General features: G+C 59.7%; 1 protein-coding gene and 2 long non-coding RNA genes across 5 annotated transcripts; 2 read left to right on the top strand and 1 right to left on the bottom strand.

The window, feature by feature from the left end:
- Positions 1-65: 65 nt before the first annotated feature.
- TECPR1 (tectonin beta-propeller repeat containing 1) lies at positions 66-24,090 on the bottom strand. Its single transcript, XM_079943872.1, has 24 exons — positions 23,527-24,090; positions 22,927-23,109; positions 22,531-22,653; positions 21,476-21,601; positions 19,019-19,193; positions 18,811-18,911; positions 18,161-18,262; positions 16,668-16,813; positions 13,406-13,773; positions 12,914-13,059; positions 12,167-12,322; positions 11,417-11,566; positions 11,157-11,314; positions 10,408-10,535; positions 9,390-9,492; positions 5,648-5,744; positions 5,493-5,572; positions 4,890-4,946; positions 4,280-4,460; positions 3,855-3,990; positions 2,962-3,054; positions 2,080-2,186; positions 1,813-1,932; positions 66-1,643 (listed from the first exon to the last, which is right to left on the bottom strand). Exons 1-24 carry the CDS (start codon positions 23,857-23,859, stop codon positions 1,482-1,484), a joined length of 3,531 nt encoding a protein of 1,176 aa, XP_079799998.1. The 5' UTR covers positions 23,860-24,090; the 3' UTR covers positions 66-1,481.
- LOC307197693 lies at positions 3,849-16,654 on the top strand. 2 transcript variants are annotated; one of them, XR_013831480.1, is made up of 3 exons: positions 3,849-4,220; positions 4,831-5,076; positions 16,337-16,654. It is a non-coding gene; the product is annotated as an uncharacterized lncRNA (long non-coding RNA). The 2 variants fall into 2 exon arrangements; XR_013831481.1 differs by lacking the exon at positions 16,337-16,654 and adding an exon at positions 8,596-8,696.
- On the top strand, positions 16,702-26,564 carry LOC307197694. Of its 2 annotated transcripts, none has more exons than XR_013831482.1 (3): positions 16,702-16,828; positions 20,372-20,487; positions 26,449-26,564. It is a non-coding gene; the product is annotated as an uncharacterized lncRNA (long non-coding RNA). The 2 variants fall into 2 exon arrangements; XR_013831483.1 differs by lacking the exon at positions 26,449-26,564 and adding an exon at positions 21,550-22,490.
- The last annotated feature ends 192 nt before the right edge of the window (positions 26,565-26,756 follow it).

The following is a 26,756-nucleotide window of genomic DNA, read 5'->3' as shown; positions in this document are numbered from 1 at the left end:
TGGGGAACTATGCATTTTAATCGTAGTGCAGCAATAAAAATAGCGCGTCCTTGACAGTCTGGCCTAAGTTTTTATTGAATAAAGCATCCGAGGACTCGAGATGGTTCGGTGATGCTGAGCAGGTCAGCAGTCGGCGCTCCGCAAGGAGGGGACACGGTCGCCCTGGAGAGAGGGCAGGGAGAAACCAGCGAGTCACAGTAGATCGACAGGGCGCTGCCACAGAAGAAACAGTAATGCCCGCGCGGAGAAACCTGACAACCACGAGTGTAAACAGACAGGAGGGCGCCGCCCACCCGGCCCTTCGCTTGCTTTGCCTGGGCACTGCCCCCAGACTCACGCCTCCCGGTCCCACCTCCAGGAGATGAGGCAGAGGCCTGCGGCCCCTCCAGTGCCCCTCAGGAGGGGGCCCAAGGGAGACCTCCTTAGAGTCAGCTTCTGGGCGGCAAACACTGCACCACAAAACAGCGCACAGCCGAGCCCTCCTGACGGGAACGCCGGGGAAGCTGGCGGTCAGTGAGCAGAGACGGGACACGTGCTCTGATGACCCCCGGCAACGCGTCTGGCTGTGGGAAGCAAACTTGAGACTTAACCAAATGGGGCCTTTTTCTGATTAAAAAAAAAAAAAAAGCAGCTGAGAAGCTGCCCGCTGGGAGTGGGGCTGCTTGGGGGGTGCCTCCCTAGGGCTCTGCTCCAGGCTGAGGCCTCCAGGCCCCTCTCGGCTGGTCTCCACCCTCCCCACCCCCTGCGACATGATCCGATGTAAAAGGAGCCCCCAGTCCCCAGCCCCGTCAGAGGAAGGGCTGGCTGAGGACCGACGACGGTGACTCTGTACTTGGACAGCTTCTCGCAGCCACGGGCGGCCCCTCCGTCCTCCGACCACCCCAGGAGGGCCCGGCCCACCCGGGGAAGAAGACGCCCCTCCCCAGCACTTATTTCCAACCTTCCAACTCCTTCCTTAACTTTTGAAAGGAAACCCCATTCGCGAATCCTGCTCAGAGAACTGATCAGGTCCAGGTGAAGCCACACTGAGCCCCACAGCCAGTTTTCTTTAGGGGGCAGGGCTGACGCCGTCTGGGGATGCCCGGGGCTCAGGGGTCCTTCGTGGGCTCTCTTCCCCAGGGGCAGTGCTCCTGGAAGCCTCCAGGCTCCCGTCCTGGAAAGGGAGGAGGCAGAGAGGGAAGGGACGCGCAGGAGAGGCTGGGGCGAAGGGGTCTGCACCTCACACCCCACGTTCTCCTCGCAGCCGGGGACACACAGCGTCCACAGAGCTTCACATTTCTGGGTTGTTTCAGTGCCTCCAAGGTGGCCATGATCTCAGGCCAGGTTCCCTCCCCAGTCTCGAGTCTGGGCCTGGAGATACCACTCCTGGGATCCACGTTTCAGCACGTTCAGCACGAGAACAGCTCCCGACAGGAAGGCTTGCATCAACCTTGGTCCTTCAAACCCAGCATCACACCTGCTCCAGGTGAGGGGAAGCGGCCTCAGCAGCAGACGGGATTGGGGGTCTCCTGTGGGGCACCGGCCACCTCCGAGGGCCCACTGGGGAGGCCCTGCTCCCTTCTCCACTTGCCGGCTGTCTCCTGGGATGAGCTCCTGGGGGCCCTGGTGGCACTGGCCCGGACGGACAGGTGATCCCAGCCCCCCTGAAAGGAGAGAGCGGAGTGACCCGGGGCTGCCAGGGGTCAAGGGGCAGAGACCATCCTTCTAGATGGTTGGACTCTTGGGCGGCTCTGCCCGGGGCCTCCCAGCCGAGAGCCCTCGGGGCTCGGAGCCCCAGGCCAGCACAGCCGCCCCGTGCCCAGCCCTGCTTACCCCGATGCCATAGTCCCAGCCCTGCCCCTTGGGCTCCAGGGGCTGCACACCCGTGCGGCGACACACAGTTCCCCGGCTCAGGCTGTGGCTGCCCTGGACTTTGTTGGCGATGACCCAGACCTGGAATGCAAACCCACTGAAGGCCTGGCCCCACCGCTGCAGGGGGACCATGGAGACAGCAGCGGGGAGACCAGAGCAGAAACCCGGATCCCCCCAAGTCCCCGACCCCAGGGCAAGCACCCACCCCCCACCCCTGTCGCCCCAGACCTGGTCCAGGGGCCCCACGGACACGTGGCGCACGTTGTTGGACACGTGTTCCCAGCTGGTGCCCTGCGGGTAGCTGGGTGTGACCCCCTGGCGGTACCACAGGTTCCCTAGGAGAGAAGCACCGATACCGTGAGGCCCCGAGCGTCGGGATCCACTTCGGGGTCTGCAAGGCCGGGAGGTCTGACCACGAGACAGGCGGGGTCTCCCTCTGCATCCCCCCCCCACTGCCCGGGGCTCCTGCTGACCCACAGCCGGAGAGACCCCGGCCGTAGCCAGCCCTGCCCTTCCCACGTTTGCCTCCCCCTCACTTCATAACTGCCCCGCTGTGCTGGGCTGGCATCCTCGTCTGCTTTCTATGCATGAGAAACCGAGGACAAGGAATTCTTTAAACAATAAAGAGACCTGGTGTGGAATAAAATCCCTGGGTTCCAGTCCCGATTCCGCCCTTTCCTCGCCTTGCTCAGCTAGGACAACAACTACAGACCATTAAAGGGCACGGGCGGAGCTGGCTGGAGGTGGCACGGGGGTGGGGCAGGGATGGCCTGGGCGGGGCAGGTGACCTCTGCCAGCCGCAGCTGCCCTGGGGCTCCTGAGTCGCGGGCCTGGGTGGCACTGTCTAGAAGATGCTCCCAGGCCTTGCCACCGGGTCCTCCTCCCGAGGTGCAGGCAGGCCAGAGCACCTGGGGGGGCTGGGGGCCCCCGACCCTGCCTGACTCGGGGGAGACTGCTTGGAGGCTGACCTCAGGCTGGCGGCCTCTCATGGGGCTTACGAAGGTCTCATGTTGGGGCCTGGGGTGGGCGAGGGTCTGGTCTCATCCCATCAGGGCACTCAGGGAACCCCAAACCTCCCCTGGTGACCGCTGGGGATCAGAAACCACTTGCCGTTTTCGTCCAAGGCGAACACCGCTGTGTGCCCCACGGACACCTGTTTCAATCTCTGTTTGGGAGGAGATGGGATGAGGTACCAGCAGTCGCCTGCGATGGGAGATTGGATTCGGGATGCAGCACCGAAACTGTCACCCCGGTGCTCCTGGAGCACGTGGCCTCCTCTGCAGCTCACGGGGTCGAGCAGGTGCGGCCGGCCTCTGTCCCCAGACTGGCCGGACCACAAGTGTGAGAGGGCCCAGCGCGAGCTGACCTGTGTCCTGCTGTCCCTTCGATGCCCCGGCCTGCCCAGTGCCCTCCCCAGGGCCCGCCCGAGGCTGTGGCAGCTTCCAGACGGTGGGGTCCGATGGGCCGCTGTCCCGAACAGGGACAGGAAGGTGCCCGGCCCAGCATGCGGTGGAGACTCAGCCTCAGGGCCACTGTGCGAACCCACTGCCGCTCGTGGAGGGTGGCGATGCGCCAGCCACCACCCACCCACCCACCCGTCGGTCCATCCATCCCTGTGCCGGACACTGCCCAGAAGTCCAGAGAAGAACAAGCCTACACGGCCTGCACTCCCGGAGGGCAGCCAGGGTGGACACTGTGGACGGGCTGTGCCGGTGCCCAGGGCCGTCCCCGAGGGGCAAGAGGCCAAGGGCGGTGAAGGGCAGCCCCACTGCCAGGTGACCACCCCTGGGTCAGTCCCAGCGGAGGGGGGCGGCCTCTGGGGGGAGCCCAGCGCGGCCCCTGCGCCTGGTCCACAGGTGTGTTCGGTAAATGCTTGTTGACCTACACGGAGACCCGTCAACCGGCTTCCCCGGAAGCGGAAGCAGCTCCAGCCGCCCCCGGCGCCCGTCACAACATGGCGGCGGTGGCGGCAGGTGGAGATCCTCCCGAGGGGTGGCACTCACCAGCCGGCTTGGACGGGGACACGGAGCCACGGTAGAAGGCGGAACCGTCCCTGGCCACGGCCCACACCTGGTAGCAGCCCCCGACGGAGACGGAGGCGAAGGGCTGGTCGGTGCCCACATGCAGCCAGGAGGAGCCCTGCAGGCGGGGAGGAGGGACACTCAGGGCGGCCAGGCCCCGCCTCTGTCACCACCCGGGTTCCGGGAGCTGGCGGCTCCTCACGCCAACCGCGTCCTCAGCTCCAACTGCCCGCAGGGCTTGGCGACCGCTCGGGCCACGAACGGTGTCCACCGGTCCCAGCGAACGTCCTGGGCAGAGGCCTGGGGAGGCCTGATCCCTGCCCGACTCCACCAAAGAGCCCTATCTCGGTAAGAATCCGCCAGGGGGCTGGCAGGTGGGCAGGCCCTGGGTCCCACAAGGTGCTCACCGCGGGGTTGAGCTCGGACACGCCCAGACGGCACAACACGTCCCCCTTGTCACTGACGGCCCAGAGCGCGATGCCGGGCCCGCTCCCGTGGGCACCCGGGCTCTCCGGAATGATGGACACGTCCCCCAGGGCGATGGGGGCCACCTCCAGCCAGGGCCCGCTGGTCACTAGCTTGCACTTTCTGTGCGGCAGAAAGAGAGCAAAGCCCCGTGCACCCTGATGCCGCTGTGAGCCTCAGGGCCGTCTGCTCTGGACAGAAGGGAGCAGCCAGGCCCCTGGCCCTGGGGAGGGCTGGGGCCACAACCTCCGACCCCCCAGAGGAGCCGGTGGGCACCACCCTTCACGCCGTCCGCCCCTGCCTGGCCTCCAACCCCATCCGGGCCTTCCTCCCACCCTGCGGGTCCTGTAGAGCCTGCCAACATTTGTCTTGTTTGTTCTCGAAAACAAACGCTTCAGAAACAGCACTGGGAGCCCGAGGGCACTTCCTGGGCTGACATTTACTTTGATCCTCTTTTCTCCTCCCGCCTCTAACCTCCCCTTTGCTTCCACAGGGACTGAGGCCGAGGCAGGGAGGGGCATGGCGGCACCCCCCAGTTACCTCCCTCCTTACCTGGTCCAGCACCTTCTCCTGACGAAATCCTTCATAGTTTTGTGCCCGTGGTACAAGCTGCAGAGGAAGAAGCTGACGTCGAGACCGTGGAAATTTCTGGAAGGTGACGCTGCACGCACATCCTTTCCCCAGGAGTTACAGAGCCCAGCCCTCAGTGCGAGCCGAAGGTGGGGCTCGGGGGCAGCAGGTAAGGGAGGACACCGTCCTCTTGCTTCAGATGCCTCTGGCCCCGCCTGGGCCCCCCTGCGTGGTCTCCCTGGGGCTGGCAGCTGCCCAGCTGCGGGGTGGGCTCTAGCTAAGGGGCCTCTGAGCCCTCCCCACCCCCAGGCGCCATCAGAACACTTCTGGGGAGCAGTCAAGCTCAGGGCCCAAGGCCAAAGCGGGGGGATCAGTCCAGGATAAACCAGCCTGGGGCTCAGAAGCCAGGCTCAGGCCCTGGCTCAGTCTCGCCCGGCTCCATCCTCCATCTGGACATGAACTGTGTACCGTGAAGGGTCTGCACTGTGGGGCAGGGGGTAGGGACTCTGCCTGGCTGACCGGGCCTGACACTCAGGGTCGCAGCCCCCTGAGGCCCCCTCCCCACGCAGAGAGAGACATGCTTACGCAGGGAAGTCGCTGGCGTACTGCCACCCCTCCTGGTCCGTGCCCCCAGGGACGCTGAAATCCACGAACCAGTCAGAAACCTGGGGGACGGGCGGGTCAGTGCGGGCGGACACCCCCCACTGCAGCCCCCGCCCCAGCCCCAGCCCGGAGCTTACCCAGGCCCACTGCAGGGACGGGGGCTTTGTGCTGGCCTTGGTGCACTCCTGCAGGCCCGTGGCGTCACTCCACATGTACCGGTCGGTGGGCAGACCCCTGCGCAGGACAACAGGGCTGAGGTGACGCCAGAGAGAGGGGAGAACAGGGCCCCCCTGCCCAGGCCCCTGGGACGGCTGCATCTCTGGAGGGGCGAGAGGGCGGAAACAGGATGGCCCCAGGGCGGGGACAGCAACAGGGGGACCCTACATCACACGGGGGCCAGGCGCCAACCAACCACAGCCAGGCCATCCACCCGAGGGACCCCACACCTCGTTCTCTCATGATGTGGGTCATCGTGTCCCGAAAAGACGTTGAAGCCCTAACTCCCGTGCCTATGCGTGGGACCTCATTTGGAAATAGAGTCTTTGCAGAGAATCAAGTTGAGATGAGACAGTTATTTAGTGGGCCCCAGTCCACTAGGACAGCGTCCTTACCAAACGGGGACATCTGGACCCAGGTTTCCCAAATTGGGAAGACGACGTGAAGACAGGGAGAAGGCCATGTGACAACTGAGTCACCAGACAAGGAATACTGGAAGCCCCCGGAAGCCAGGAGAGAGGCCGGAACAGATCCTCCCCAGGGCCCTCAGGAGGAAGCAAGCCTGCTGACACCTGATCTCAGACTCCGCGGCCTCCAGAACGGAGAGAATAAACGTCTGCTGTTTAAGCTGCTCAGCCCGTGGTGTTTTGTTACAGCAGCCCCGGCTGACTGATACACTCCCAGCAACACACAGCGCACAGTGGTCTCCGCGGGCGGCTGTGGCCCTGGCTTTGCACTCTCTACACGGGCTGGGGAGCCCGGCACTGCTTTTCTTCTCCCGAGGACCAAGCAGGGAGTGAGGAGGAAGGGGACGGGCAAGCAGGTCAGCATCCCGTGTGGACCCTACGCACAGCCGGGGCGGAGGCTTCCAGAACACATGCGGGCAACGTCTATCAGCTCCCTTAGAAGGGCTCAAACCCTAAGTTACCGGGGTGAACGGAGAGACTCGCAAATATTTACACACGAGGAAATCCTTCAAACTGTCCAGACGACAGCAAAAGGTCACAAACAGTCTACATGTCCAAGACCGAGGAGGGGTGAGATAAGCCAGGTCCACCCTCGGGGATCAAATTGGGAGGCTGTCACAGGCCATCTGTACATGTCTGACTGTCCCCCTGCCTCCAGCAAATGCGGGCACACTGGGGACGGGCAGGGGGAAACACACCAAAATGCGGAGAGTGGCTACTATTTTTGGTTGGTGGGATTAGAATTTATTCTTCGTGTTATTTGAAATTTCTTCCTTTCATCAATTTTGAAAACACAAAGGAAATTTAAAAGTTTGTGCCATTTATCATAGACTCAAAAATATGAAATACCATTTACAAAAGATGTCAAGACCCCGTTATAGAAAATCACAAAACCCTATTAATACGAAATGAAAGATCTACATAAATGGAGGTATAAACTGCGTCCAGATTTTGGAGATTTAGGAATGTGAGATAACGTTTCTACCCAAACTGACCTATAGGTCCAAGGCCATCCTGACCAAGACCCCAAGAGCCTTTGAGGACTGCTTCTAAAGTTCACCTAGAACTGTCCAGGAAGAGCCAATGCTGGATGAAGAAGATGAGGCTTTGACAACTTCCCATAAAGGGACGGCAGCTGGAACCATGTAGGGTTAGCATGAGGATGCCCAAAGCCGCACGGAAGAGAAGGGCTTGGGAACAGCCACTGCCCCCATGGACACTGGAGTTAAGGCAAAGGTGGCCGCTGTGATGCAAGGGGGAAGGACAGTCTTTTCAATAAATGGTGTGGGTCACTGGAGAGTAAAAAACCAAAAACACTTTACCCCTACCTCACCTTATATACCAAGTAGTTCAGGCCAGGGGGTTCTAGACCTAAATGGACAAGACAGAGGAATAAAGCTTCCAGAACAGGGTGGACAAAAACACGCCTCACAGGCCCAATCAGGACTGTTTCAGCACAGCCTACAAAGTAAGGGTCGTTTTTACATTTTTAAATGGTTGAAAAAAATTCAAAGAAGGATAATGCTTTGGGACACGTGAAAATTCTACGCAATTCAAATTTGTGTCCAGGTGTAACGTCTTATTGGGACACAGCAATGCTCATTCGTTTACGTGGGTGCTTTCAAGCGGCAGCTGCAGAGTGAGTCACTGTGACAGAGACCCTAAGGCCCACCACACCTGAACTATTTCCTATCTGGTCCTTTATAGAAAAAGTTTGCTGACTGCTGTTCCAGAGATAGAAGGATGTATTAATCCCCTTGGGGTTAATGAGATTTCTTAAGAGGTTTTTTTAAAGGCCCCATCTTTATGTAAAGAAAAGGATGATCAACAGGACTACATTTAATAATGAAGTCACCACAAACAGGGTGAAAAGCAAGCTGCAGAACAGGAGAAATAACAGAGAAAGGGCCCACACCTTCATATGTAAAGAGCACTGGCAAATCAAGAAAAAGAGATCATCCGACCAAAACATGGGACAAGGACTCGAAGGGGCATTTCACAAAGGAGGGTATCCAAGTGCCAGTACATGTTTGAAAGGTGCTGTGTCCCATTAGCCCCCAGGAAACAGAAACTGGAAACAGGAGATATTACTACACGCTCATCAGTGTGTCTAAAACATAAGAAACCAGCAAAGATGTGGGGCGTGCCCTGCCTGTGAGAGTGTGGACAGGTCCACCCACTGCAGAGAACTGGCTATTCCAACACCAACTGGGTGGACTGCAACACCACTCAGTCCCCACAAGGTAAAGGCACGGTCCCCAGCAAGACTGCCCCCACTTCAGATACCAGCCATACTGCACTTCTGACCAACTGGCTACAAATGGGGGGCAGTTCTCATTACCTCCTCGGGTTTGATAATTTGCTACAACGACTCAGGGAACTCAGGAAATCTCTCTACTTAGGATCGTAGTTTTATTATACGGGATATGAAATGGGACCAGTCGAAAGAAGAGACCCACAGGGCCAAGTCTGGGAGGGGCCCCAGCGCAGAGCTTGGATGAGGCTCAAGCTTGAGGACCGCTGTTCTGGCCGGCCAAAACCCCTGCAGTGGCTTTAGGAGGTAAGAAACACCACAACTCGCTTGCTTTCTGAAACAAACGAACCAAATACCCCAGGACAGGGTATGAGAAATACGCTTCTGTGCTGAGTGGGCAGGAAATAAATAGCTGCATACAATCTAGATTTTCTAGAGTGTCCCGCTTCTGCACCAAACACCACGTATTGACTGTCTTGTCCCAAAGCCTCACATTTGGAGAATTAAAATAATTGCGGTGGAGGCTGTGATGTTCTCAGCAGCTTCAATTAAGCAAAACTTTGTAAGAAAGTTAAGTAACCACCCCACTCAAAAAAGCACCCGAGGGGATGGGGAGGGAGGTGGCGATGTTCTATTTCGTGACCCGGGTAGTGATTACGCTGGTGTTTGATCTGTGAGAATTCGATGATATATATGGACATATCAACATATTTAGATACATGTCACCGTATGTACGTATATGTGTATGTTTCACGTACTTTATGTATGTCACGCTCTCAGTAAGCGAGTTTTTAAAATATGCATTATACTTTAAGGGAGAAAATCCTGCTAAGCAGTAAGATCCAGTCAGTTCCACATCTGGGGCCAGACGCCAGCTCTCCCGCTACAGCAGATGCGCCCGTTCAGCTCGGTCCTGTTTCCGCGGGCACGCGACTGGCTCACCTGCTGGTGTAGCCCGTGACGGGGTTCCAGCGCTGGTTCTCGTAGATGTAGACACACTTTACGTCCGACTGCGTGTAGATGTTGCTGGTACTGCTGGCCAGGCCTGGGGGCAGAGAGGAGGGTGCTGGACCCAGGCCACACCTGCCCGCCCGACCAGGTGAGAGCAGGCGGGAAGAGAGGGCCGAGAGGATTCACAGGCCGGCTGAGCTCCTCTGGGGTTACCCGGGGTTGTACGTCCTGGTGGCAAGAATCTGACACTCCTCCACCTCACGCCCTATTTTCACCTGCTCCTCTTCCCCCACCTTCCAGCCCACTCACCTGGCACTGGGCAGGTGTGAGGCCCCCCCAGCTCATTCCTTACTAACAAAGGTGCCTTGGACCCCTCATGTAAGCCCATGAGCCCCACTTTCCTCACCTGTAGGACGGGGACAAGAGTAGTTCCTGCCTCACAAACAGGGAAGCTGTTAAACCTGCACGATGTGCCTTCCTGGGGTCTCGGTGGACCACAGTTCCACAGGGTTAGCCGCCTCTACTGTGGGGCGTGTGGGCTGGGCATGGAATGTCCCACTCCGGTGTTTGTTTCTGCCTCTGTTTACCAGTAGGAGACACAGGGCCCCTACCTCCACAACTCGGGGAGCCCCCAGGGGTTCAGCAAGCTCTCGTCCCCTAAGGCACAACCCATCTAAAGGGGAGCTGGAATCCGGGCCTGGGAATCAGGAGACTGGCCTTGGCGGCTGTCTTTCTAGAACCTTCACGGCCTCCAGCTCAGCAGTGGGTGCCCAGGAAGGCCCACTGGGGGCGAGACCCGGTCTCTGGGCTCTCACGCTTTGTGCGCTGGCCCCGGGATTTGGAGGTTGGCAGTGGTGAAGGTCACCTGTCAGCCAGCTGTCAGCTGAGCATCGATACTGGCGCAGCGGCTCCGGCGTGGGGCGGGGAAGCCAGCCAGGGATTAGAGGGGGGACCGGCCCGTGCGGGAGGCTGGGGGCAGGGCTGGGGGAGCCGGTCCTGCCACCCTCACCTTGGAAGCAGCCTCCGCCGTAGCCACCCGTGTACACCCAGGCCGTGTGGTCGTAGCCGATGCCCCACACCACGCCCCGGCTGTTGGCCTCCACCACCCGCAGGTGGCCTCCCATTTGCCGCCAGAACCTGGAGATGAGGAGGGAGGGAGGGGAGGGGAGAAACTGTCCCGCAGGGCTTTCCAGCGGCTACCCCTCTGCTCCGTGGCCTCCCGGACGTCCTGCTTCACTCACCTTCGGCCTCCAATGACAGACTCTATTGAGCACAAGGGAACCCGCCTGGCTTCCCACTGGGAATTAACCAGCTACGGTGAACCCTGAGCTGGTGCAGGAGCCGGTCAGGCCCCCAGCGAGCGGGGGCTTCAAGAGCCCCCGATCCCTGGAGTTATGCAGACGGGAGCGAGGTCAGCAGCCTGAGTCCCCCCTGCACCCTGGGGTCTGGGACGGGCGCGTCACGCCAGACCAGGAGGGGCCACCACTCGGGCCAGCACGGCCTCCTGGAGTGCAGGGTGCAGCTGCCACCTGGGGCGCGCTCCTGCGGACGGAGGCCCTGCCACTGTCCAGAGGCAACTCGTCCGACTGGGCGCCGGGCACACAGGGCCACCAAGAGCGGACGAGCGAAGGGCAGACAGACATCCCCTCTCCCTCCCGTGCAGGGCCTCCCAGCCTCACCCACGTCCCCCTGGTCCTCACGGGCTCTGGGTGACCTTCTGGGCCAGGTCCCCAGCTCCGTCAGGTGCAGCCAACTCACATCTGGTCACAGGGCAGCCAGTGCTCGGGGGCCTCGAGGTCTGGGCTGGGCTCGCTCACGAAGATGTCCCCCTTGCAGGTGACGGACCAGATGGCCTGCGGGGAGGGGCGGCCGTGCACCCTGCGGCTCTCGCAGCAGGACAGGTCGAGCAGGGCGAGCTGCGGCGGGGGGATGGCCGGTCAGCGAGGCTGGGCGCCCAAGACCGAGGCTCCCTCACGCCCGCCCGCGGGACGCCCGCCCGCGGGACCCCCGCCGCTCACCCAGTCGCTCATGTCCTGCTCGGTGGCAGCGGCCAGGCGCACAGGCCACCTCTGCCGTGTCCTCTCAGGGGTGTACACGGCGAAGGAGTGCTTGGCCTCACTGAGTACGGGGACCAGCGCCGTCACCTCGTTGAGGAACACGTGGATGTACTGTTGGCAGAGGACAGGCAGCAGGGCCGTCACCGGGGAACCCGCGGGCCTGGGGCTGCCTCGGGCCCCTGGGTGGAGCCCCCGTGTGGTGTGGCGACGGGGATGGCTGGGTCACCCCGATTCGAGAGCCGACCCCTGGGGGGTCGTGGGGTTTAGTGGTGGGTGGCAGGTTCTGCTGGGGAGGCCTTGCTCGTGAGCAAGGGCCTTAGTGATGTTTTCGATGTGGACGAGGGCATTTAGAGCCAGACTGACTGCGTTCAAACCCCAGCCCCGGAGGGGGCGGCTCTGTCTCCAGAGCCTGGCTCCTCATCTGGAACACGAGGGCCCCTCAGCAGCTGCCGGGGGTGAGGCCGGCACACGCCTGCCGGCCACTGCCCGGCTGCTGCCCCCGCGGACGAGTGCTTTGCAATTGCCACACGCTGTCCTGGGCCAAGCAGCTCGGGGCCCGTGTCCCGTGCCCACTCCTGCACCCCGGCTTTGCAACCCCTCCCCTGGGACACCCCACCCCCCTGCACCTCCCCCCTCCGCTACACACCCCACCCCTGCACCTCCCTCTTCCCCTACACCCCCCCGCACCTCCCCCCTGGCGCCCCCACCCACCTTCTTCTCCTCATGGACCACGTAGTAGATGAAAAGGATGCTGTCCCGAACCCCATCGTGGCCCGTGAACTGTTCCAGGGCCACACGGACATCCACCCACTTGTGGGGTTTCCAGTCGCACCACCACTGCAGGGCCCCCGTCTTCACCCACACCGACTGCAGCACAGCGGGACGGTGGGACGGGTCACAGGCCGGCCCTGGGGCGCCACACTCCGGCCCAGTCCCCGGCACCCCGGGGCCACTCTGCTCCCTTCACTGCCACACTGGGGGCTCCTGCCCGGCCCTCCTGGCTACCCCCCTTCACCCTAAGGACAGAAGTGACGTCACCAGACACCGCCAGGCCCCGAGCCAGCGAATTCTATGATTCTCAAACAGTCTGTGGGATCGGCACCGTTACCCCATGCTCTGGGTAGGGAAACTGAGGCCCGGGAGGTTCTGTGCCTGGTCCGATGTCAGAGAGAGTCAGCGGCAAAGCCGGGGCCCAGGCCACCCGAGACGCAGCCAGGTCCTCTGTGCCTACAATGCAGTGGGCCCGCGCGGAGTTCTTGAGGGCAAGTGAATCAACAAACCGACTCATCGCTTCATCGTTGATTCTACACGGGCCTGGAGGGGACGGCTTCACGTCCGAGATGGACAGACAGAAGGATGGCTGCATCCATCTGTATCCCTCCCACCTACCTCAGGGCTGGCATGCAGCAGGTGCTCAATGAATGTGTGCTGGAAAAAGTGCACTCGGGCACTGCCCACCTGCTCCACGGCCTGCTCGTAGTGTCGGAAGTTCTCCAGCTCCCGCTTGGTCCTTTCTGTGAGCTGCTGGAAGATCTGCTTCCGCCAGGCGGCGGTCTGGGCCGGCGTGATGGACAGCGAGAGCATCTGCATGGAGGCGGACAGGCCTGCGGGCCGGTCGGAGCCTCAGGGCTGGGCAGCCGGCCAGGCCTCTCTGCTCTGTTTTTCACCAGCCCTTTCTTTCTAGAAAGCTACCATCTCTGTAACATGTCCCGTGAGCCCTCCCTCCCATCATTCACCCTGAGGGGAAAGTTGATGTCCCCCAGGTCAGCCTAGAATGGCCACCACTGCTGGGACAGGGGGAGGGAAGGGGCTCCAGGCCCACGCCCTTCCTCCTGACAGCCTGGGCTAGTCTTGGAAGGCTCCAGAAAGATGGGCTGAGCACGGTGGGGGCATCAGGCCTGCCCCACCTCCCCTGGGGCACCCTCTGGGGCGCTGGGCCGCTGCCCTTACCCGAGTGGACGGTGAACCATTTGAGTGTGGTGTGGGCCTCCACAGCACAGCCTCCTCCGGACACCCAGGCCCACAGCGCGTGGCAGTTGGCGCTGTCGGGCTCCTCCAGGCCCAGCGGGAGAAGTGGCAGTGAGGAGAGGTTGGTGGCCTCGGGAAAGTCAGCGGCCGCGTGGCTGGGCCCTTTCTTGGGCTCCTTCAGGTCGATGTTGGTCCAGGGCAGCTCGGCCAGGGCGGAGGCCGGGGCGGAGGCAGGGCTGGCGACCTCCACATCATGCTCAGGGTCAGGCCCCGGTCTCTTGGCTTCCGAGTCGCTTGGCACACGGGACTCACCACCACCCCTCACCTCGTCGCCAAAGAAGCAGCCGGCGCTGGAAGGAGAGGGGCAGACCCATGATTCCCTCGGGGAAGGACCATGCGCTGTGTGACCCCTGGCCAAGTCATGGCCTCTCTGTGCCACACACACCAGTACCTGCTCCCCAGGGAGCTGGAACCCCTGGGAACTTTTTTTTTTTTTTTTAATTTTTGGCTGCGTTGGGTCTTCGTTGCTGCGTGTGGGCTTTCTCTAGTTGCGGCGAGCGGGGGCTACTCTTCGTTGCGGCATGTGGGCTTCTCATTGTGGTGGCTTCTCTTGTTGTGGAGCACGGGCTCTAGGTGCGTGGGCTTCAGTAGCTGTGGCATGAGGGCTCAGTATTTGTGGCTCGCAGGCTCTAGAGCATGGCTCAGTAGTTGTGGCGCACGGGCTTAGTTGCTCCGGGGCATGTGGGATCTTCCCGGACAAGGGCTCAAACCCGTGTCCCCTGCGTTGGCAGGTGGATTCTTAACCACTGCGCCACCAGGGAAGTCCCACCTTCAGGAACTCTGAAAGGTCCCCGGGCCACACCCAGACCAACCAAATCAATGTTAGGTGGAGATCTGGCAGTATTATTAGTTTTTATCGTAAAATACATGTGATGTAAAATGTACCATTTAAAATTGTACAGTGCAGTGGCGTTAAGCACATTCACAATGTTGTGCAACCACTACCAATTTCCAGAACCTTCTCGTCTCATCATAGAAACCCTGTACCCATTAAGGAGTCACTCTCTAGCCTCCTCTTTTCCCCCAACCTCCTGGCAACCACGAATTCTCTTTCTGTCTCCATGCATTCGCCTGTTCTGGACGCTTCATATAAACGGCATCGTACGGCATGTGACCTTTTGTGACTCGCTGCTGTCAATTAGTGTAAGAGGTCAAGAGTCATCCGTGCTGTAGCATGTGTCAACACTTCATTCCCTTGTATTGCTAAATAATACTCCATTGCATGGATAACACTATGTTTTATTCATCCATTGATGGACATTTGAATTGTTTCCACGTTTCAGCTATTGTGAATAGTGCTTCTTTTAATATTCATGTACAGATTTTTGTTTGAACATGTTTTCGGTTCTTCTGCGTATCTATCTAGGAGTGAATTTGCTGGGTCCTATGGTGACTCTATCTTTAACTTCTTGAGGAGCTGCCAGACTGTTTTCCAAAGTGGCTGCCCCACTTTACACCCCACCAGCAGTGCAGGGGAGTTCTAATTTCTCCACATCTTGTCAACACTTGTTACTGTCTCCCTTTTTGATTACAGCTATTCTGGTGGGTGTGAAGTGGTATCTCATGTGGATTTTTTTTTTTTTTTTTTTTTTTTTTGCGGTACGCGGGCCTCTCACTGTTGTGGCCTCTCCCGCTGTGGAGCACAGGCTCCGGACGCGCAGGCTCAGCGGCCACGGCTTACGGGCCCAGCCACTCCACGGCACATGGGATCCTCCCAGACTGGGGCACGAACCCGCATCCCCTGCATCGGCAGGCGGAGTCTCAACCACTGCGCCACCAGGGAAGCCCGGATTTTTTTTTTTAATGTGGTTTTGTTTGCATTTCCCTCATGTCCCATGACGTTGAACATCTTTTCCTGTGCTTGTTGGCCACTCGTATATCTACTTTGGAGAAATGTCTGTTCAAGTCCTTTGCTCTTCTGAGTTGAGTGGTTTTTGAGTTGTAAGAGCCCTTTATGTATTCTAGATAACAGACCTTGTTAAATACATGATTTGCCACTATTTTCTCCCATTCTGTGGATTGTCTTCTCATTTTCTTGATAGTGTCCATTGATGCACAAAATTTTAAAACTTTGATGAAGTCTGATTTATCTATGTTTTCTTTAGTTTCTTGTGCTGTGGGTGTCATATTTAAGAAGCCACTGCCAGTATACGTATAGCTGATTCACTTTGTTATAAAGCAGAAACTAACACACCATTGTAAAGCGATTATACGCCAATAAAGATGTTAAAATATATATATATATATATATTTATATATAAAAAGAAGCTACTGCCAAGCCCAAGGTCATGAAGATCTGGCGTCAGTGGTTCTGGAAATTCTCAGCTGATCCCAATGTGCTTCTCCCTTTGAGAAGAGCCTAAACCCTCAGGTGAATGTGAGCAAACCCTGCCTGGCCAGCCTCCGGGCATCTCTAGGCTGACGGTGCAGCTGAGTGCTGACCACCAAGCTGGGGGAGCAGAGGGTGTGGACCAGCGTCTGAGGGGGGCCCAAGCCGGCTGCAGAGTGCTGTGCCGAGGGCCCTGGGCCCCATGACCAGGCAGGTGAGCGCTGGTGGCGCCCCCAGCTGAGACGCTAAGTCACCTGCCTGCGTTCTAAGGGCCAGTGGGCAGGGCTGGGATGGGTCCACACGCTCTAACCCCAGGGATCTCAAGGCGTGGTCCCCAGAACTGCAGCAGGAGCACACCTGGGACCTTGCAAGACATGCAAAATCTCAAAAAAGTAGCTCTGGGGGCGGGGCGTGGAGATCCTCGGGAACGAGTTCTCCAGGTGATTCTGGGGCACGTCTTAATTCAGGGCCTCTTCTCCAGGCTAGAAACCCTCCATCTTCTTCTCTGCCTTACTTTAACACAGGGGCCTGAGCATCCTCCCGCAAAGAAGGCTTTTGTCTCCCAGACCTTGAAGCTTCAGGACCAACAGGCCAGCCCTGCTCTGGGACAGCCCCCAGCCCCTACATGGGAGGACATCCTGGCCTCGCCCAGCTGCCCTCTCCCGCCTCCCACGTGCTGCCCCCGACCTCGGGCCGAGCAGGACCCCAGGCACAGGAAGGGAGAAGGCCACACAGCCGCGGCTCTCGTGGGTCGGGACCTGCTTTTCTCCTGCCTGGGGTGAGGCCGGGCAGCAGCCTCCTCCGACACGGCCCCCCACCCCGGACCGACCCCGTGGAGCCCCACCGCCTGATCACCTGAGGAGGCTGGACAAGCTGCCCGAGCGTGAGCCGTCACACTCCCGGCCGGCGACGATGGCCTTCCACGTCTTCCCGCTGAGCTCGCTCTGGGTGACGCCGTGACGGAAGTACAAGGCCCGGTCCGCCCAGCCGATGCCCCAGACCTGGAACAGACAGAGGTGCTGCTGCGGGGTGGGGGTGGGGGTGGGGGGGTGGGCCTGGAACAGGTGTCGCTGCGGGGGGGGAGGGGCGGGTGCAGACTGGGGCTCCCTTCCCCTGGGGGCGTGGGGGGAGCCCCCCAGGTCTGGAGGACACGCCTGCAAATGCAGGCAGGGGGTGGGGGGGTGCGCCTGTGTGGGTGGGCTGCGAAGGGGCTGGGGTGGCTGAGAGCTGAGTCCAGGACTCAGATGCAGGAAGCGGAGCCCCGAGGAGGCTGGGGGAGGGTGCGGCTCCAAGGTCAGGAGGAGCAGGGACCCAGCCTGGCTCCCCGACCTCAGGCAGACTTGGGCCTTTGGGGCAACAGCGTCCAGAGGAGGTGCTGGTGCCGGTAGGCACTGTGCGGGGACAGGAAGTCCACCCATGTCCCCAGCTTCCCTGTGGCCTTGGTGGGAAGGGAGCTGTTCCCCGAGTGAACCCAGAGGATGGTCCTGGTCCTTTTAAAGATGCAAAATAACCTCCTTGATTCTGACCTCAGTTTTATGGGGAAGGTGGCCGGGCCGGGCGCTGAGGAAGGAAAGTGTGCTGGGCAGCTGAGGGGCCCAGGGGAGGGGCCTGGGAGCAGCCCCTTGGGAGCTCTGGCCTTGGGGGTGCCTGAAGGCGGAGCCGTGGCCCCAGGTGGCCTTGCTGTGGGGGGGGGGCTACGGCATCTCTGTCACTTGGTTATCGCACGTGGCCTCCGTGCTCAGGCCCATGGGCACCAGCTGGCACCCCCTTGCCCCTGCCCTTGCGTGCCCAGCTCACCTGGGCAGGTGAGGAGTGTGTGCGGACACAGGAAAGGCCAGCCCCCCCGCCCCCAGGAAGAGCTTTCAGAGCATCGGGAAAGGCGTCACCTTCACACCCTAAGTCTTAAAACTAGCCAAACCACATTATCCACCAGAAAGAGGCTACGATAGGAACCACGCAGGTGATGTTTAAAAGATGCTGCTCTTACAAAGTTGGAAGATGTTTTGTCCTGTACTCAGTGATCTGATTTCGCCCTGAAATTTCTCAACAAAACTTTCCAGTCTCCAGGATGAATGTCCCTCCCCAGATCCGTGCTCGCTACCACTGCTCTGAGGGTCCTCGGGGGTGTGACCCAGGACTGTGGGGGCTCCAGGACTTGGGGGAAAGCAGCCCCTTCGGGTGCCCTCGCGGGCCTGGAATGGGCAGAGGTTCTGGGATGCCCTCCGGTACCAGCCTCATGAGCATGCCCAGTGGAAAGGGATGGCGGGACGCATGGGGGGGCCCCATTCTGATTCCTCTGCCGCCCCCCACCCCCACCCCTGGGGACCAAGGCTCCGGACCACACACACCTGGTCGTTTAGCCCCACGTTCACCATCATCATTTCTCCAACCATCTCGATCCAGCTCGTGCCGCAGGGGTTGTGAGAGTTGACGCCTCTTCGGAACCAAACCTGGGAAAGTCAGAAATAAACACACCTCCCTGGAGGGCCACTGAAATAGAAGGGGTTTTTTTTCAAGGCCTGGGAAAACAAATAATTTGGTCCTTTGGTTCAGGCCGCAGATGAGCACAGCACATTGTTCAGAAAGGATGCCCCTGACGTGGGGTTAGAAAGAGATCACGGAAGCGATGCGAAATCAGCTTACTTCACTGGACTTGCCTCTGATAAAGTCAAAATGACAAGCTCTGGATAGAGAAGAGGGGAGGCATTCATTTAGCTGAGGGCTTCAGAAAATTAGCTTCTGATTATTTGAAATGTTACAGCCTGTTGCACAGTAAATACAGTCATTCTGCACTTTGTACAGGGGTGCAGGCAACGTTTGGGGGGTCACCAAACATCTTGGAGATCACCAGTGACGTCAACAACAGAATACGCACGGTGCCTGGCTGACACTGGATTTGTTCCAAAGGGTGTGGACCACTCTCACGAGAACAAAAAACCACACAACCCTCAATGTTAAACAGAGCCATTGGACCCAGCCCCCAGGGACCCCGTCCTACCTTACGGTCCTTGGTGACGGCCCAGACGACACCGACTCCTGCGGAGACGTGCAGGATCCCGTTTTCAGACGTGGGAGGCTCCACCACAGACCACGAACTTCCTACCCGGCCCCAGAAGACAGTGCAGGTGGCCCCCATCACTGGGAGCTCCGGGGAGAAGGTGGGCGGCCCCGCCCTCCTCTCCTCCGCAAGGTGCAGGGCTGCCCACCTTTGGGATTGTTCCTGTTGATTCCTTCCCGGACCAAGGCCTGTCCCTCCCAGAGCGACACCCACAGCAGGTCGTGGGGCCCACAGCTGATCTGAACCGCCTCCCCTGGGGTGTCCACCAGGGACCACGACGAGCCTTCGGGGTTGGGGTGGCTGACGTCCTCTCTGTACCACACCTGGGTGGAGAGAGAAACCCATGGGGAGGGTCAGGCAGGGTCAGGCCGGGGCTCTGTGGCCGGGTTGGCTGCCCGAGCTTGGCTGCACTTGCATCAGCCCATGCACAGCCCAAGCATGGGGTCTCCAGGGGACCGGGGGTCTCCAAGGAACTGGGGACCGGGGTCTCCAGGGGACTGGGGACCAGGGTGCTGGGACTGTCCAGATCTCGCTCACCCTGCCCCCACTGCCATCGGGATTCTCGACCAGATTAGATGACTCCCCCACCCCTGCTAAAAAATGCGACACTGACACCTGGATTTTGGCGGTCCTAGGGGGCAGACCTCTTCTGTCGTCTGCTTGACTTGTGAGAACTCCAGCCCCAGCCCGGGTGTCCTGCGCCCCCTAGTGGCACAATGCCCTCAGGACACCTGTCTCTAGGGGAAGCCAGGAGCCCCAGCGGCTGGATGAGGAAACCCCCAAGCCCCCTTCATAGGAATGTCTAAAACGTCCACTTCTTTTTCTCCTTAACCTGAAGACAGGGAGCATAATCAAATATTTAAGACTGAGCCACCCGCTCCTATTGCCCAAACTGGCTGATTTCATCTAGAGGGGGCAGCACATTGCTGCGTGGTCCATGAGGCCTCCCAACCCTGTCACCTTGCCCTTTTTTTCTTTTTAAAATTCTTTATTAGTTAGTGGGATTTATTACTCATACTAATTTTATTTGTAAACTTTAAATTCTATGCTATCTGAACAGACTGCCTTAACACTTGTGAATTATGTGACATGATCTCACTTATAATAATGAATAAAACATTTTCAATGATTTGGCATAGACAGAATTTTCCAAGGACAAGAGACAATAGACTGGTTATAAGCCTCCACCATGATCACCATCACTCAGAAATGCGTGTGCTATGGGCCCTGTTTGCACGTGATGGTTTGCTGGGTGCTTCTTCGAACACCTTATCCAGTGAATAAATCAGCAGCTGGAACAACTGCCTTCCTGCACTGCAGAACCCGGCCTTGGCAGCCCCGCTTCTGCTACCTGCTGGTTTGGGCCCAACTGTCTGCCCGGCTCCTCCGGGAGCCCGGGGTCCTGGTTTCACCTTTTACGGACCACAGGAGTGATGTCGGGCAGCGCTGGCTCACACCTGGCGCTGCTCTCAAACCCGTTCTCCCCTCTCTTTGCATCCAGGTGGCGTGGCCCCTCGATGGGGGCTCTGTCCCCGGCCAGCTCCCCACCACCCTTCAGTGTGGCTCAGAGAAAACTACTACGGGTTGACCTAAGCCCAGACCAAGCAGGACCTGAAGGTAAGCCTGATAAAAGCCTGCTGTGGCTGCTCCAAAGCCAACCAGAGAACTTTGGTCCGTTTGTGTTAAGGGTACTGAACGGTCACGAAGTGCGCTCTACAGCCACAGCCGCAGTGTTGGGTCACCTGCACCCAGGCCCATCCGTGTCACTGTCACTGTTGCTGTCAGCAGTGGGCTTTATTCCTTTGCTTAGTTCACAAGCTCCCCGAGAAAAGAATCTCCTCTCCTCCCACCCACACAGCTACCTCCACCCACCCATCCCAACAGCCAGCCATCCATCCACCCACCTATCCACGCATCAATATGCTTATCCACCAAGCCACTTGCTCATCCGTCCAACCAACCATCCATCCATCTATCCATCCCCCTGTGCATTCATCCACATAACCGTCCATCCATTTATCCATCCCCCTGTGCATTCATCCACATGACCGTCCATCCATTTATCCATCCACCCACACACACCCACACACACGCACACATCTATACCCCTATCCATCCATCTACTTATTCATCCATCCTCTTACCCACCCACCCATCCACAATACTACTGGAGACCAGCATGTGGGAGGCAGCACAAGGCAGTGGGCAGGGAGCTGAGATTCTATCTGAGGAGGCAGTATTGATGCCCTCTGAGCCCAGGGTGGACACTCATCAGTGCTCCAGGGGCTCAGAGGAGGGACAGGCCAGGAGCAGCCATGCGGTGGGAGGTCAGAGGCTTCTGGGAGGAACAGGACCCCGTGGGTCCCCAGGACAGCAGGATTCACAGGAGGGGGACTCTGTGGGGACCCCGGTAACAGGCTGACCACTCAGGGCAGCCCCAGTTGCGGGGACAGGAGGCGAGGAGAGGGTCCCGGGGAGAGCCCTCCTCCCTCCTCCACGTCTGGGAGGACAGTGGACGACAGCTTCTCTCCTGCCCGCTCCCTGCGGCCGGCTTCCTTCAGCCGCCTCCCATGCCAGGCTGGGGGGGCGGGGGCACAGGCCTCACCTTCCCCTGCAGAGACACGGCCCACACGGACAGGCGGCCCACGGGCTCATCTGTGATCTCCCAACCCCCCACAGAGATGTCGCTGAAGGGGTCAGGCAACCGCTGGGGGTCATCCTCCGACGGGATCTGAAACGAGGAGGTGTGAGGCAGTAGCAGTCAGTGCCTGTGGGCATCTGGGCCAGGAGGTGGCCCTGCTCCCCGCCTGGTGGACACCTGGACGTGCACACTCCCACCCCCGGCTTCCCCTCCGGCCCTCAGCACGCTGCCTTCCGTCCTCCAGCTAGGCCCCAGCGGACTTCACAGGGCCGGCAGCATCAGGACGGAGGGTTCCCAGCCCTGGGCCCCCTCTGCCCTGTCCTCCCCCTGTTGGCCGCCAGGCCTGGGCTGCTGTCCCCAAGGAGTCACTCCTGCCCCTGCTCTGCAGTGGCCTGACCGCTGTGGCTCCCTCCCCCCATCACAGAACACGGCCCTGCAGTGAAGGCCTCCCGTGACACTGGCCGTCACCTTGCTCCCAGGCTGCTCCCAGCCCCAGGGCCAGGCAGGCTGGGCTGGCAGCCCCACCTCGCGGCATGGACCCTGCAGAGGGGTCAGGCGAGGGCCTGTGGCCTTCCTCTCATTTGAGGCCACGTAAGACCCCAATACAGGCCTGGCGTCCCTAGGCTGGTTTTTGTGGGTCACTGGAAAAATACAAGAGCCAGAGCGGCTGCCACGCGGGGTGGGGGGCAGGGGAGGAAGACGTGTACAGACTGAGCCTGAGTCTGGGACAGGGCAGCCTGGAGACCAGGTCAAGACAATTCTGTGCCGTCCGGGGCCACGGTCTGGCCCGGCTCCCCGACCAGCCATCTCCCAAACGAGGGCCGCCCAGGGCCACAGCCTTCCAAACAGGAGAGCAGGAAAGGCCAGGCCCCGGGGCGGGCATGGCGTCCCCAGAGCAGGGCAGGGAGGGTGGGGCTGAGGGCCACGTGACCCTCCCCACTACAGGGCTGCGCTCTGGGCCCCGCCCCCTGTCCCCCCCACCCCCACCCCCCTCCCCGGCCACACGCAGGACCCCGGACCTTGGCCCAGGTGTCCCGGGACTTGTATCTCCTGTACCGGGTCCACCGCCGGCGCCGCACACAGGAGTTCCACTTCTTGTCCCTCGTGTACGTGGCGGGGAAGTCAATGGCATATGTCCACCCCTGCAATACCAAGATGGGGGGAGGGGCCGTAAAGCTCTCGAGGAAGGACGTGAAAGAGCTGGGGAAGGGGGAGCAGGATGGAGGAGGGGTGGAGAAGCAGCAGCGCGGCCCGAAGCATCGTCCCCATGGATCCCGTCCGGCAAGCGGGGAGCACGGGGGGCCCAGGCTGAGGTCTGATGCCACGGGGTGCTGGGGATAGCACTGGGGGGACGGGCCGAGCCCAAGGCGCTCCCTCCCCGCAGGGGAGCCCCGGCGGGACCCGAGTGCACCTACCCCTTTCTCTGTGGGTTCCCCTCCAAAATTCTCATCCACGTACCAGTCCGACTCCCACTCCCAATGCGGCGAGGGCAGCGCCACCCCATCCAGCGGCCGGTGCTGGAGCCCACTCACGTCACTCCACGGCCAGCGGTCACTCGGCAGGAGCGTCTCACAGAAGCCGCCCACGGGGTTCCAGCGCTGGGGGCCGGAGGCAGAGACCAGCCTTAGGCCTGGTGGCCAGGGCCTCTCCGAGGCCAGTGGGGACCTCCTCTCGTCTCCAGGGCGGGAAGGGAGCAGAGGGCCTTGGCTCTGCATCGTGAGCCTGCAGCCCAGTCCGGTCCCAAAGGGCAGAGGACCTGCCGCGCCGAACAGTGGGGGACACGACCGTCCTGGGCTCCTGGAACCCGGCCGGAGCCCCGTGCCTGTGCGGACCCGGCCAGCTGCCTGGATAGGGACCCACAGGGGCTCTGGCCTCAATGACTCGGATGCTGCAGCACTCGGATCTCAGCAGAATGAAGGCGGTGAAGGCGGGAACAGGCCGGGAGCCTGGGGTGCGGGGGCCCTTACCTCCCGGCAGAGCGACCAGCCCAGCAAGCCCGCCGCTCGGGACCCCACCTGATTCTCATAGGCCTCCTCCCGGCAGCGGATGGGGACGTCGCTGGCGCCCACGTGCACGTACACCTGGTTGTCGCAGGCGATGCCCCAGCAGCACGGCGCGGCCGCACTGACCCGCTTGAACTCCAGCTGGGCGTCCCTGCACAGCTCCCAGTGCCGCCCGGCCGTGGACAGCGTGAACACCCTCCCGAAGAGATCCACCGCCCACAGCTCCGAGCTGGGCATGGCCGCGGCGCTGCGGGAAAACAGCGGCGGGAGGGCGAGGGTCAGCACCCACAGCCGCTCCCGGCCCGGGGCCAGCCGGGCCAGGCAGGAAGCCCGGGCCGTGACCATCTCCTGCCGCAGGGGGCTGAGCGGCCCCCCGCAAAGCAGGGGCAGAGCCCAGCTGCAGTCCAGGGCCCTTTTCTCTTCTCTGCCTTTCGCCCTTCTTGTGATGGGGATTTTTTTCCAAACACACAAAAAAGTCCAGAGGACAAAACGTGTAACATCCAAATACCCACTGCCCCCAATTTAATGAATGTTATTATTATCTGGTCATAGTTCGTTCAGATCTTTCTTGTCTAAAGAATAAGTGAAAAGTTGTAGATTTAATGAATCCCAAACCTACACGCGTCCTGCTGCCTCCCAGGGAGGCCTCTGCCCCACAGTGGAGAGGGACCACCTCGTGCTGGTCCCCCTGTGACCTTCCTCTGTGCATTCGTGGGGCGTCCCCACAGGCCCGGCACCGCCCCCCCCATCCCCCGAGCGCCCTGCATGGTCGCGCAGGAGCTCTGTGGCTGTGTGCGTGGCAGGGATGGGAGGGGCCTGTCTCTACCCTCCTTGTGCGACCACCTTCCTCTCTTCCCCGACCCCTCTCCTGCCATTCTCCACTCCGGTTCCTTCTTCTCTCCTCTTCCTTTCTTATTTGCGGGGGGTGGGCAGAGTCACGGCTATGCTCTACCGGTGACCCTCCCAACCCCAGGGCTGACAGTGCTGCTGGGACGTAACTCCTAGAGGCGTGGCAGGGCCAGGTGGCCAGGCCCACGGCAGCAAAACAGAGCAGCTGGACGAGGGCAGTGCAGGGAATCCCAGTGCGCAGCTCTGCCGGACAGGGCGGCTCCCACATCCAAGACCCATCACTGCCCCAGGGCGAGACACGGCTTGTCTGGTTCGGAAACCAGAGCTACGGGGAGACAGAGCCTGGGCGCCTCGAGGCCGGGGCCAGGCTATTCTGCTCCCGAGACCTGCCAGGGGCACCAGGGCGCTTCAGAAAGCGTGACGACTGGAATGACAACGTGGACGATGGAACGCGTCTGGAAACAGGAGCATCTGCTGCGAGCAATGAGGCTCTTTCGGAAAAAAGTGTGTCTTACAAACACCGGAGAAGAAAGAGCGCGGGCGGGGAAGGAAGTGACTGAAGGATACAGAACAGGAAGCAGGGAAGTGGAGCAGGCGCCAGCTTTGGGAAACACCCAGAACAGGAAGTGGAGGAAGACGATGGGGGTGTGGGGGGGAGCCTGACTGGCAGAGTGGAGGAGCTTGATCCCTCCACCCGGGGCCCCAACGCCCAGGTCAAACACACGGGAAGTCAGGACGCTAGCCTTCTGAAGCCATTTGAAAACTGGCATCTGTATCCGGGTGCCTGAGATGGGGCCCCTGGAAGAGCTGTGGCACCCCCAGATGCCCCTCCACTCCTCCCTGGGCAGGCCTGAGGGTCCACTCTCCCCCCTGCGGCATCTACGCCGTGACTAAGAGTGCCCAGAACCACGCCGGACCCACACCATCCCAGCCCCACCACTTTCTAGCATGAACAAAAGCCCGCTACTAACCTCTCTGTGCCTCGATTTCCTAATCTGTAAAAGGAAGAAAGGAAGACTAACCCAGTTATGTGGCTGTTGTGAGAACTGAATGAGAGAACACAGGCACAGAGTTACAATAAAGTGCCCAGTACCCAGCAAGAACTCAATGAGTGTTACTGAAATCATTTTATTACTTGCCATTTGCTCTCACAAGCTGCCACTTATCTTCTATCTCTTAAAAACAAAAAACTCAAAGCCCTTTCTGGTCAGCCTGAGTCTTCGGCCTCTTCATTTCCTCTGCATCTCCCAGTGCTCTGCACAAAGTGGGTGTTTGTTCAAAGTTATGGAAAATCACCACCACCTACATTCACCACACCACCCCTCCCTGAGCTAAGAGACGGAAATATGGCTCCAGGGAAGCTGAATGTCACCAGTTACTTAAGGTTAAAAGTAAGGTACTAGGAGGTGGATAGATATGTGATAAAGCAAGAATGGCAAACTGTCAATAGTGGAATCTAGGTGGTGGGTGTGTGGGTGTTTACTGTATAATTCTTTCAACTTGGCTGTATGTTTGACAATCCTTATCATAAATTGTTGGGGGAAAAAAGTAAGATTTTTACATGGGGGGAGGGGTGATGGCGCTTCCCATGGTGACAGTTTAATATAAATACAGTCTTCAAAGATATTTCTTGGCTCACAGGTCACTGTACAAGTAGCCAGTTAAGTCAGGCTCAGTCTGCATGTTGAGCTCAATGAATGGTGATGTTGAACTTGGATACACTTTCCTCCAGAGAAATGACTAAGCAGATAGACGTACTTTCAGCCTTCTGGGCAACTACCAGAAGACTCTACTGCAGAGAAAAGATGGGGGGGTTATGTTTGCAAATTCCCTTTGGTGTGGAAATACCGGTACCCGTCACTTCCCACCTAAAGATAACACAAGGTGGACATCCTTGGTCAGCCTCACCTCCTTTCCATGCCAGCCAGGATGTAGTCCCAAGATCTCCCAGGCCACTTCCTGGCTGTGAGGTGATGGGGTAACCTGTCCAGGGACATGGGGTCACTGGATCAGAGGACTCTTGAGTGGGAGGTTGGAGCACTAAGCTGCACGATTCTGGGATCCTGGGATCTCTCTGTTTTCTAGGGGTGGAGTGAGGGAGGCAACATCTTCCGAGAAAGCAACCTCCGATTCACCCAGAACTTCTGCACAATGAATTCCAGGTGGACCTTCAGTCATTCTTCTCAGTAGGCCTGCTCACCACCCGCAGAGTCATCTACCTTTCTGCTGGGGTTAATTAACAGATCCCTTCAGAGATGTAAAGGTACCCAAGGGAAGGTGGGGGTTGAGGGAGTAGCGTGGGGTGCGGTACAGGGAGGGGCACGGTCCCAAGGGAGTGCCTAAAGCATTTACTTCCCAGGCCATCTTAGGACTGCTTCCTGCCCAAGATTTCC

This window comes from Stenella coeruleoalba (assembly GCF_951394435.1).
Source record: "Stenella coeruleoalba genome assembly, chromosome: 15".
Taxonomy (NCBI): domain Eukaryota; kingdom Metazoa; phylum Chordata; class Mammalia; order Artiodactyla; family Delphinidae; genus Stenella; species Stenella coeruleoalba.
This window is presented reverse-complemented; position numbering and strand designations above follow the sequence as displayed.